The sequence below is a fragment of the Psittacula echo genome (assembly GCF_963264785.1).
Source record: "Psittacula echo genome assembly, chromosome: 22".
Taxonomy (NCBI): Eukaryota; Metazoa; Chordata; class Aves; order Psittaciformes; family Psittacidae; genus Psittacula; species Psittacula echo.
Genome location: NC_137758.1, coordinates 6,905,110 through 6,918,013, shown reverse-complemented (window position 1 = coordinate 6,918,013; position 12,904 = coordinate 6,905,110). Strand labels below are relative to the sequence as shown.

The following is a 12,904-nucleotide window of genomic DNA, read 5'->3' as shown; positions in this document are numbered from 1 at the left end:
GAGGGCAGCTGCCAAAAGGAGCCAGCAGCCATAGCAGGGCTAGGGAACAGGCAGAACAGCATCCCCAACACCCATGGTATGACTGCCTTGCTCAGTGCTCTCCCTCATGTGTTTGAGAACGTGGTGGAAGGCAGCTGCCACAAAGAGCCAGCAGCCGTGGCAGGGTTGGAGAACAACGAGGACACCATCCCCAACACCCACGATAGGAGTGCCTTGCTCAGTGCTCTCCCTGATGTTCCTGAAAACATAGTGGATGGCAGCTGCTGCAAGGAGCCAACAGCTGTGGCAGAGCTGGGAAACCATGAGCACACCATCCCCAACACCCATGGTGTGAGTGCCTTGCGCAGTGCTCCCCCTGATGTGTCTGAGAACGTGGTGAAAGGCAGCTGCCACAAGGAACCAGCGGCAGCGGCAGGGCTGGCAGACAGTGATGACACCAGCCTTGGTGTCTATGATTTGTCTGCCTTGCTCAGTGCTCTCCCTGACCTGACTGAGAATGCAGTGGAGAGTGGCTGCCGCAAGGAGCCAGCAGTGGTGGCAGGGCTGGCAGACAGTGATGACACCAGCCTTGGTGTCTATGATTTGTCTGCCTTGCTCAGTGCTCTCCCTGACCTGACTGAGAACACGGTGGAGGGCAGCTGCCGAAAGGAGCCAAGAGCCTTGGCAGGGCTAAAGAACAGTCAGAACAGCATCCCCAACACCTATGGTACGAGTGCCTTGCTCAGTGCTCTTCCCACTGTGTCTGAGAACGTGGTGGAAGGCAGCTGCCGCAAGGAGCCAGCAGCAGTGTCAGGGCATGCAGACAATGGGGACACCATCCCTGGGGTCTATGATTTGTCTGCCTTGCTCAGTGCTCTCCCTGACCTGTCCAAGTCTGTGGTGGAGGGTGCCTGCCCCAGGCAGCCAGCAGTGGTAGTGGGGAACAATGAGGACGCTGTCCCCAACATCTATGATATGAGTGCTTTGCTCAATGCGCTTCCTGACTTGTCTGAGAACATCGTGGAGGGTGGCTGCCCCCAAGCAGACAGCAGCGGTGGCAGGCCTGGCAGACAGTGAGGACACCATCCCCAACATCTATGACACGAGTGCACTCAGAGACACTGAAAAGGAACTAGTACTTACAGCCACCAGAACCCATGTTCAGGCATTAATCGCTTCACACGCATTGCAGGGAAAGTTATGTCCCTACAGCTAAAACTACAATGGGATTAGAATAACCCCAACCATTATCAATTTCTCAAAAGATATCAAACACGGATTGCATTTAGATTGGAGCAAGCAATTCCCAAGTCCGTGAATTGGGGAGCTTTCTGTGCTGTCAAACAAAACACAGGTGAAACTCCTACGGAATTTTTGGATAGATTACAGGAGGCAATGCAACAATGAACTACCATGGACCCCTCTGGAGACCAGGGAAGGCAGCAGCTGACACCCGTCTTTACAGGACAATCCTCAGATGATATTAGAAAGAAACTACAAAAACTTAGAGCAGAGGACCAGAGAGACATTGAAAAGCTTACTGAGGAAGCATGGAGGATGTACCGCAACCGAGACAGTAATGAAAGGAAAAAGCTACGTCAAACGTCATGCGACCACTGCAGCCAAAAGAAAGTATCAGGGAAATGGAAAAACTCAAGGCACATGGGAAGATTGCTTTTGGGGTCGTGGAATGAGGGCCCCTAATAACAGGGCAGGGCCTAATCAGTGTGCTTTGTGTAAACAGGCAGGGCACCGGAAAAGCCAGTGTCCCAGACTGAGAAGGGAGGAGGGACACCTCCCACGCCTTGCTGAATCAGAAATAGAATAGGGGGGACCAGAGGGTCGAACCCCGGCCAACTCCCTGGTTATGATGAAGCTGGGGAAAGAAGACAAAAATGTAGCATTTCTAGTAGACATCAGAGCTACGTCTGGTGTGTTAAATCAACAGTTAGCTTTGATTGATAATGAATCTTTAAATGGGATTGGGGCGACAGGCCTGCGACAGAAGGTACCATGCATGCGACCTCTCTGATATAAAATGGGTAAAATGATAGGAACACATGCATTTTTATATATGCCAAATGCCCCCAAATCATCATTAGGAAGGGATCTATTAGAAAAAATTGGAAGCAGAGACCAAGTTTAAAAATGGTGAAATACAAATTAAAGTTAGAGATGATCACTTAGTGGAAATATTAAGTTTAGCTCTAATTCAGCCACAGATAACAAAACAGGCCCCCTTGGACATCCTGGATCAAGTCTATCCAGGAGTGCGGGCCCACTTACCAGGTAAGGCAAAGCATGCCAAACCGATCCAAGTAAGGCTGAAGCCCCAGGCACAACTGGTAAGAATCAAACAATGCCCTCTCAAGCTAGAAGACAGGAAAGAAATTAAACCTGTAATAGATTCCTTTCTCAAATTTGGCCTTTCAGTAGAACGTGAATCTGAATATAACACCCCCGATCTGCCAATCTGCAAACTGGATGGGAAAAGTTATCGATTAGGACAAGGCCTAAGAGCTTCCAATTAAATAACAGAAGACCTTTATCCTGAAGTGGCCAACCCTTATATTTTGTTAACAAAACTAAGAGAGAATCTTGTCTGGTTTACTGTTTTAGACTTAAAAGATACCTTCTTCTGCCTGCCCTTGGAGCCAGAGTGCCAAAAATTGTTTGCTTTTGAATGGGAAAATCCAGAGTCAGGTCGGAAATCCCAACTCACCTGGATCGTGTTACCCCAAGGCTTCAAAAATAGCCCAACCTTATTTGGAAACGAATGGGCAAAAGACCTTGAGGACTGTACGGCACTCGCTGGGGAAGGAGTTTTGCTCCAATATGTGGACGACCTGTTGATAGCCACCAAAACCTGAAACAGCTGTAAGGAATGGATGGTGAGCCTGTTGAATTTTCTGGGACTTAAAGGACATAAGGTATGTCAGCAGAAGGCACGAATAATGGAGCAAGAAGTCACCTACCTGGAGTATGAGGTCTCGGGGGGCAGCGGAAATTAGGACAAGAACGCAAAGAAATGATCTGCCAAACCCCTCAGCCCAAGACACCTCAGTAACTTGGGACATTTCTCGGGGTGACACGTTAGTGTTGACTCTGGATCTAGAATTCTGGTATATTAGTAAAACCCCTATACCAATTGCTGCAAACAGAAACGAGGGAATTAGGGTGGACTGGGGAAGTGAAACAGGCGTTTAACGAATTAAAGAAGGAATTAATGAGGGCCCCAGCCCTCGGACTGCCACATGTTACCAAACCCTTTTGGTTATTTTCAGACAAGGCATAGCCCTCACGGTCCTAAGCTCAAAATGCAAGACCCTATAAAAGGGTTCTAGCTTACTTCTCAAAGCAACCAGATGAAGTAAGCAAAGGATGGCCTGGATGCTTACGGGCTGTAGCAGCCGTAGTCCTAAACATCCAGGAAGCTCAAAAATTTACTATGGGACAAAAGATGACTGTCCTGGTATCACATCCTGTATCTGCGCTTCTGGAACAAAAAGGGGGCACTGGCTGTCTCCCTCTTGGTTCCTTAAGTACCAAGCGGTATTGCTAGAACTAGATGACGTAGATACAGTCACTACTAATACTGTCAACCCAGCCTCCTTTCTCAGCAATGCCGCAGCAACCAGGGAACTGGTAACTCATGACTGCCTAGAAACCATCGAAGCCACTTACTCAAGCTGGCCTGATTAAAAAGAAGAACCCTTGCCGAGAACAGAAGCTTGGTTCACTGACAGAAGCAGCCTTGTTAAAAAGGGACTTCAGAAAGCAGGAGATGCTGTAACCACTGCTCAGAGAATCACTGAAGCCCGAGCCTTCCCAGCGGCAACATCAGCATAAAAAGCCGAAATGATTGCTCTAACAAGAGCACTAGAATTAGCCAAGGGAAGAGACATTAATATTTGGACAGACTCAAAAGATGCGTTTGGAGTAGTTCACTTCCATGGGGCTGTGTGGAAAGAGCGCGGGCTTTTGACGACCCACAGAAAACAAATCGAGCACTCTGTGGAGATACTGAGGCTTCTTGAAGCTATAAGATTGCCAAATCGAGAGGCAGTGATGCGCTGCAGAGGACACCAAAGGGGTGACACAGATCAGGAAAAAGGGAACCGACTGGCAGGTTTAGAGGCAAAAAGAGTGGCAAAAGAAGGAGAGGTAAAACCTATCGGCCATCAGAGCAGACGGAAAGATAGAAAGTATTAATTCTGAAATTTCTTATTCAAAGGAAGATTTAAAACTAGCTCAGGATTTAAAGGCACAGCTTCAAGATAAAATGTGTGGGAATCTATAGTGGGAATCTTCAGTAAGACTCATCTTAATTCTTGCTTCCTTAAACATTGATAGGAAAATACTGTAATTTCTCAGCACTGGTAGAAAGACAACTGCAAGTTATCTTACATCTGTGTAAATTGAGATTGAACATTTTACAGCACCTAATCTCATTGCCTCATTGAGTTTGGCTTTGAGCCTTACAGTAAATAATTCAATACCTGGAAAAAGCTACTTGACACGTGCTAGTGAAGGGATTTTCAAAATATTCACTGCTGTGAAGCAGGATTTTTTTTTCTCCCATTATGTTTTTGAGGCTTTGGATACTTTTTTCCAGTTCTTGGGCTGTGAGGGGCATCGGAAATGAAGTTCATTGAAGCTGATTCAAGAAAAAGCTGAAGCAGATATTCGTAGAACAGCTTAGGTTTAAGAGTCCTGTGCTGAGATTCTTGATCCTAATTATGGATTGAGCTGTTCAGTTCTGTGGAAGGCCACCTAATGTGTGGTATTAAAATTTTTATGCTTTGTAGAAAGAAAAGGAACAGCTGTTTGCTCCATCCAGTCCCTTATTATCAGTCACTGGCCTACAGGGTATGACCTTGTTTCTCCCTCTTAAATCTTTCCTTGTGCTTCTGTTTCACTGTTTGTAAACTAAATGTGGTGGTGTAAGACTGTACGAGGACTGACTCCAGCTCAGTTGTTAAATCAGTCTTCTATACATTGCTAACTTGGACCGGCACACTAATTGTGAGGTTGTTGGCAGTCTAGAAGGTGCAGGACTCTTGGTTTCCCCCTGCCTCCCCAGAGAACTTACTGTGGTCCTTTTGTTGCAGTGCTAAGCATATAGCTGTTATGGGAAGAGGAGGAGAATGGTCAATACTTTGTTCCTCCCAGTGCTTGCATTTAACTTCCAGCTCTGCCTTTTAATCTTCAGTTTAACTCTACAGTTACATTCAACCTACTTCTTCAGTGGGTTTAACTACAGGGTTCTGTCCTTGAATTTGCAGAGGACTTTGTCTGTTGCAGGCTTATGTAGGAGTTTGTTGGGGTTTTTCTTTGCCTGAATTTATTTTTCCTTTTAAATAACAATTCAAACTCCTCCTTCTATTTTACCACTTTTCTATTATGAAGAAGAAGTAATTTTCCCTCCCCCATAAGTTTCAGGTGAGATCTGTGAAGGACCCACATAAACTGCTGAAAAGCACTCTTGCTGTGGGCAAAAAACCCACCTTTATCTGGAAGAGAGCAAATAAGCAGGAAAGAAAAAAGAAGGCATTTCTCTCCAGTCTCACAGCAGATACTGGAACAGTATTTTTAAATGACCCAATAGCTGTGTGACATTATCCCATTAAATCAGCAAATTCCCATGTGTACCTTGGTCATCTTAATTAAGCCTTTAAAGGTATTTTTAATCCCTGTCAAACACTGGTACAGTTTGATTAATAGCTAGAGAATTTAGGTTCTTTGGACACTAAAAAAAAATCCCATGTTTTGGCTGCAGTAAGATTGCAGGATCTAGTCCCTAGATATTTTGCTTTCTTAACCTGAAAATAAAGGTACATGTATCCATTAGCCCTGTTTAATAGCTGAAGTCTGGTTGCCTTAGGACCTAATGATCCGAAAGGGTCTTACTGATGTCCAGTGGACAGATGATAAAAGATGATTGTACACTGCCATGCAGGCACGTCTCATCTCTGCCATTACAGGTGCTGCTGATGTGCACAAACAGCAATGTCTGATACTTAATCTTTTGGAAGACAACAGTAGATACAACAAAATGTTCCCTGCTGCCCTGCTGAAGCGATTCCTCACGTGAAATAAAACAAGATGCACTGTGTTTACCAGAACGGTGTTAGCCACAAAGTTTGTGTGTGTATATATGTGTATGTACACACATGGAGTCATATCTATTAAATATATATTTTGGGGGTGAAAATATCATTGGTCATATTCTCCGACTTTTAAATGCAGAAGATGGAACCAGGTTTTCTAACATTTTTGAAACTGATAATAGAAATTCACTAACACAAAGCAGCTCTATACTAAGACAAAGAAACTTGAAGAAAAAGTTTGCATAAAAATTGTAAGATCATTTAGTCAATTAAGCAACTTGTTACTGCTTGTCTAGCCCAAACCCAATAGCGACTGTGTGCCAAAGATAAAGACTGCCATGGAAGTATTGCTCATACTCCAAGAGAAAGGGTAAAAACGTTCAACCTAGAGGAAGACTTTGAGCCTTCATCCTCATGGCCACCATCGACCATCACCAGGGGACAGTGCGCATGCTCAAGGAGGAGCGGCAGAGCTCCAAGAAGGACCCCTCCTCTTGTCAGGAATCTCATGAACACGTCTATCTACTAACATGAATCTGTGACAAGCTGGGCAGTGAGTGCGCGTGTTAGGAGCAGCGATCCCCCACGCGCCCAGCCTGAATAAACGAATACCTACTTAACAGTTACATTGACTATCGAGTTTCTTCAGGATGCTTTTCTCGGCATCACCTGGCAAGAACCATTAAGGTGTCCCAAAGTGAACTGCTTTCATTGTTAACACTAAAAATCACAGCCACAGGTCAAAAAGACCCGGCTCAGGTGAAGATCCCTCCTCGGAGCACGCACAGTGATTAGACGGAATGATAAAGTAAATATTATGCGTAGGTTACGACCAATCCTTGTACCTTTTGCGTATCAATGTGACGAGGAAGCCGGCATTGGTGTGTCAGACGTGTGGAACAAGCCCCGAGCGCCCCAGCCTGAATAACCCCGGGATCTCTCGTGCTGTGGTTTTCCTGCACGCCGGACACGGATCCGCTTTTCGAACACGCGGACACCCCCACACACACGCCCCACCACCTCAAGATTCATCCCAGGGCGGACAGGGCGCTCTCCAGGGCTGAATCCGCCCGGCGCCGCAGCAGGTCCCAGCGAGGCCGACAGGCGGTAAGGCGGAGGCGGGGGGGGGAGCCGGGAACGGGAACCGGAATGGGAACGCAGCGGGTTCAGGATGGCCGCCCCTTCCCGCTTGCCTCGGCTGGGCTCGGCCATGCTCGGCTCGACTCAGCTGGGTTCGGCTATGCTCGGCTCGGCTCCGTTCGGCAGCTGAGGGGAGAGGCCAGGGCAGGTTCAGCCCCGCCCGGCGGCCCCCGGCTGCCCGGCCCCGTCCCGCCCCTTCCGGGCACTGTCGGGGCTGCAGGTTTTCGTAGGCTCGGCGGGGGTCGCCACAGCTGTGCCAGCGCCTCAGCACTGTCACAGTAAAGGGCCTACTCCTTAGATCTAACCTGAACTTCCCCCGTTTCGGTCTGAACCCACCACCCCGTGTCCTATCGCTACAGTCCCTGATGAAGAGCCCCTCTCCAGCATCCCTGTAGCCCCCTTCAGGTACATTGCCCCCACCCCTAGCAGTGCTCAAGGCCAGGTTGGACGGGGCTTGGAGCGACCTGCTGTAGTGGAAGGTGCCCCTGCCCGTGGCAGTGGCTTGGAGATGGATGAGCTTTAAGGTCCCTTCCAACCCAAACCGGTCTGGGGTTCTCTTATCTCACCTTCAATAATGTGCTTCAGCAAGTGTTGCTTCCTGCAGCCCAGCTCCCCAGTCTGGGCATGGAGAGCTGGGGCAAGAGCTGGCCTGGGACTAACACACTTTGCTTCTCGGGACAGCGCTGGGCAGCCTGTTCCCACCCAGCCAGGGCAGTGGCATGCGAAGCACTCACCCTTCCGACGCTCCTGGTAAAGAAGCAACAGCTGCAGGGGCCCTTCTGCTGCCTCGAGAGCTGGGACAGCACCAGCAGCCAGGCCGGGAGCTAAATTTAAACCCGTGGGCTGTGTGTTTGTACAGCCCCCACTGTGTCCTGGTGCGCAGAGCTCTGTACCGGTGCTGCAGGAAGGGGGATCCAGAGGAGCTCCAGCTCCTGGGATCCAGGGAAGGGGGGCTCAGCCGGTGGGCAGGAGGGGCAGAAACAGCTGGGAAAGGAACACCATGGAGCCTGCTTCTGCCCAGGATGACGTGAAGAAGAGGCAACAGAAGGAGAAGTCCAAGAAGCCGGTGCCACCAGTGGCCCCACGGCCAGCCCGGGCTCTGTTCTGCTTAACCCTGCAAAACCCTCTGCGGAAGGCGTGCATCAGCATCGTGGAGTGGAAGTATCCTTCTGCTTGTGAGGGCTTGGAAGCACTCGTGTCGGGGGAAGCTGGGGCTGAGGAGCAGGTTAGGCCATGGGGACCTTCAGTGGGGTGCTGTGGGGACAGGCTGAGTGGCAAAAGGGGCTTGAGGGAGTGAATGTGTTTTGTGCTGGCTGGAGCTGTGCTGGGGAGAGCCCGAGGGAGGAGAGAGGGTTTAGGTGTGAGGAGGGGGTACGGTGTCCATCCCAGCATGGGGATAGGGCCATGCAGAGGAGGGGGGGCCTGGCTGGGGCCGTGGGAGCTGAGGATGGAGCTGGGGACAACCAGCTGCCCCAGGGGAGAGGTTTTGGATGGATATTGAGACCATGGTGAGCTGTGGGATGGCTCTTTGTGTGTGTCACTACTGATCCCAGAGCTGCTCCCTGTCCTGGGGAGGCTGGACAGCATTCCCTGAATCCTGGTGACACCACCGTCCTCTTGGCCCCCCTTTTCCCAGCCCTCCCTGGCACTGCTGTCACAGGTGAAGACTGTGAGTGATACTCTTCGGAGGGACAGTATCTCTGTGCCTCTGGCTCAGTTTAGGGATGGGGTTTGGATGGTTGCTCTTTCACTGGCATCTTTTCACTGAAAATGTCACCCTTCTGCCACCCATCCAGCCACTATTTTAGGCCATTGGATACTGCTTTGTTAACCTGTATTTTATGGAAGGGAAGAGGATGGGAGACGAAACATTTCACTTTGGCTTCAGGAAAACATTTGGGCTCAAGGAAAAAAAATGGAATTTAGAGATGTTTCCAGCAAATCCTGTTCTTCTACTCCAACCTTTCTCATTTCAATTGCTGAACCTATCTGCATGTTCATGGCCGGATTATCCTAGCCCTGGCCAGGCTTTGCTCCTTTCAGGCTGGCTGTGTTGCTGGACATGTAGTGCAGCCATGAAAGCATCAAAATCGTGTCCCTATACTGCCAGAGATGACATCCTGTTGAAAGCCTGGGGTGCCCATTTGCAGGATCTCAGGATGTGCTCACACTGGTGGTGGTGCTGTGCTGGTCATGCAGTTTGAGCCCTTGTTCCTTCACTGCAAAGGGTCTCTCTGTCCTTAGAGAAGAGGGAGCAGAGCTAAGATGGGTGAATTCTCTGTCTCTGCTTCTGTGGCTTGAGGACTGAGTTGTTCTCCAAGCACATGGAAGGCTCTGTACCTTAATAATCTGTGCCAATGCCTTAAACAGGCACTGAGTAGAGAAGAAATTTGTGCATACACCCTAGTGTCAGGGAAAGAGCTGGAAATAGGGCTTGCATCTCCCAACATGCCCAAACACATTCCTCATCCTGAGTCAACACATGCCAGAGAGAGTGCGTAGCACTGTGGAGGTCTTTGTTTCCCACATTGGTGGCCTGGAAGGAGAATATGGAAGGGAGAGGTTGAGTGTCCCACCAGGAAGGGTGCAGGTGCAGGGGATCCTGACCTTGGCAAATGATCCAGGGCGTTGGGTTTCTCCAGTGCCTGCTGTATTTATACCCACATGCACCAAGGTGGCCTCATCCCATTCAGGGATTAGGGTTTGCAAGGCATGACGGGGTCGTTCCAGTTCTTGTGGTCTTCAGGCCAGCTGCCAAGGAGAGATTAGCTGTGAGCATTTCTGTGGGACACCTGGCATGCGAGGTCAGTATGGCAGGAGATGTTCCTGCTTCTTGGGCTCATCTTTGCTGTATAACTGCTTTTGGAGCACAAAGCTGAGCCACATGAGTGGGACAGGATCTTGTCCAAGCAGTTGGAGAGTGGAGAGTATCACTGCACTCAGCCTGGGGTGGGTGAAAGTCAGGCTGGCTTGAAGCAGAGGGGGATTTATGCTGAAATTTGCTCACGTCTCAAACCCCATATTTGTTAGCACAAGGAAATCTGGGTGCTCTGCAGGTTGGTGGGTGTTGTGTCCTCAGTAGCTAGCCCAGCAAGTTGATGGGACATATCTAGTTTTGCAGTGTCCTCCCCCGGTATGCCAGGGTGTTTTACAGCTTGGAGGACTTCAAGGCCTCAAGAATGGGGATTGTGAGGACCCTGGAGGACCACAGAGAGGCAAGGTGCTGAGGAGCTCATTCCTGCTGCAGGGCAGACACTGGCACCCTTGGATGTTGGAGAGGAAGTAGTGAGATTGCAGGGTAAGGAGATGTGGAGGATGCTGAGGCTCTGGCTCAGAGGCAGAGGTACCATCCACAGTAACACTACATGCCTCTTTATCTGTCCCACTGCATTTCCATCTACTAACTGTGCCAGACTCACAAATAACAAGCTTATTCCAGCTCCAGTTACAAGACAGGTCACCCTTCGAGGAGGGCTTATCTCATCCTGTTGGAGCAGGCAGGGAAGCCTCTAACCCCTGAGCTCTGCCCTCTTACCTGGAACAGCTTTTCCAGCTGTTTTAGTTTTAGTTTTAAAGTGTCATCAAGTTGATGGATAGAAGTGTCCAGAAAAGGCAAAGTAACCAAAACTGACTGCACTCAGCCAGTATGGAGAGAGGATGCCCTAGGTGTCCTGTGATACTGATTTGGATAGTGGAATGGCCACCACAGCTCAAGGCAGGGCTCAGCATAGTTATCTGGAAAGCTGAGCTAAGGAATTGGCTAACCATGGTGTAAGGAAGTGTCAGCATGGCTGCAGGGACCCTCTGCTGGGGAGAATTTGGAGGGCTGTGCTGGTGGCATTAATCTACATGGTTGTGCCCTGAACGTCCCCACAGAGCATGTCCCTGGGAGCTGTTCTCCTTTGGAAGATCTGCCCAAAGTGAGATGGGGGTGTTGGGAAATCCTTGTCCTGGAACCTCCTTACCTGCTGGGTGAGATTTATCACTTTGTCTATGGTGGCAGCTTGGTCATTACAGGGAGGAGAGATATCTGAACAGTTGATGAGGGTAGATGCTGGCTGTGATCACAGTGTGGGTGTTTTCTGGTAGGACTGGAGAGCAGAAGGGGCTGGAGGGGAATGTGCTGATTTATGTCACTGTTTATTCAATTTACTCTGCAGGTGGGTCTGGCCCAGTGGGCAGCTGCACCAACATTTTCATTTCCTCCATCTGCTTTTAGTGTCAGTGGCTTCCAGGGGTACTGGTAAGGCAAGAAGATCAGGATAACTGGGGTGTACTTGTCAGGAAGCATTACTGACCAGGAAACTTTAAGATTGTGACCAAAACGTTTTCATGGAGGTTTTTGCCTCATGCTGTCACTGTGGCAGTACGAGGCCACTAAATGAGTGAAAAATACCCCTTTGCTCATAGGTATGTGCATAACTGCATGGTGTGGTGGCTACACACAAGCACTTCAGAGCTGCAGCAGGGCCTGGATGTGACCAGCATAAGGTCAAATAGCAAGAAATGATGGTTGTCATCTTCTGACCACTCTGCTGCGCTCTCAGGGCACCACAAGTTTGGCCCATGCTGGGAGAAACAGAGAGTGGAGTCCCTGGGTTGAGAGCCTGGCCATGGGTGAGGTGCTGGAGCTCTTTGGGGCTTCAGGAATGTGATAGCTGAAGCTTGACCATGAGGTTTTGGTGGCCCAGCAGAGCAGTGACAGCAGCAGGAGCCTGGGAGTGACCAGATGCCCATTCCAGGGCCTTCAGGGGGAAATAGGAACTCACCCCATTTATTCAGAGGTGCCATAAGGCCCAAATAGCACAATTCCACCTTCTAGGGAGAGGGATGAAGCTCAGGATGAGCACTATGGTAGCTTGCAGCCCATGGCACTCCTGAGGACTTAGCTTAGCAATCACCCTCAGAGAACAGAGGGAGCCAGGACCAGCACTCTGCAAGGGGTGATGCTTTGCTAAAGTGTCTACATTACGCAAGAAGGTCCTCATCCTTCAGGGTGATTTGCTGAAGGATGAGGAGGGTGGCACTACCAGCTCTCCCATCCCCTTGTTGTTTCTCTGCTTCAGTCTTTTGATTGATGCCCCTTCCCCATATATCCTGTGCCAAAGCTGCCCCTATCCGGAAGCCGTGTGCTGAGTATCAGACAGAATCAACCAGGTTGGAAAAGACCTTTAAGATCATCGAGTCCAACCATTTCCTATAGGACAAGTGTCCAGGCCCTGTATCTCATCCAGCCCATTGCCTCCTTCCTTTGGGACCCAAGGCATGGGCAGCAACTGAGGACATGCAGAGGGTGAAGTCTGACTGCTCCTTCTGGAACCCAGGGGGAGGTTGTTTCCCCATAGCCAGTGGGGTTTCCCAATACATACCCAGACAGAACAGGGCTTTTTTTTCCCTGTCTTCACTCCTTAATGCTTCCTCTTAGACCCTTCGAGATCATCATCCTCCTGACCATATTTGCCAACTGTGTTGCACTGGCCATCTACCTGCCGATGCCTGAAGATGACACCAACATTGCCAACTCCAGCCTGGTAAGATGCAGCCCCCCTTCCCACTGTCCTGCTGGACAGCCAAGTGCTCAGCTCTGAGGGCTCTGCAGAGCTGGTCACTGTATGGCCTAGCATCAAAGAATCCCAGACTGGTTTGTGTTGGAAGGGACCTCAAAGCTCATCCAG

The 12,904-nt window shown here is 49.6% G+C and overlaps 1 protein-coding gene across 1 annotated transcript in view; it reads left to right on the top strand.

Annotated features, from left to right (window-relative positions):
• Nucleotides 1–8,229: 8,229 nt before the first annotated feature.
• The window catches only part of CACNA1S (calcium voltage-gated channel subunit alpha1 S), a gene marked incomplete at both ends in the record, with an annotated part of 40,755 nt that continues 36,080 nt past the window's right edge, over nucleotides 8,230–12,904 (top strand). Inside the window, 2 exons of the mRNA XM_080633061.1 lie at nucleotides 8,230–8,390; nucleotides 12,655–12,760. Of these exons, the coding sequence (XP_080489187.1) occupies nucleotides 8,230–8,390; nucleotides 12,655–12,760 (267 nt within the window). The remainder of the gene's footprint in view (nucleotides 8,391–12,654; nucleotides 12,761–12,904) is intronic.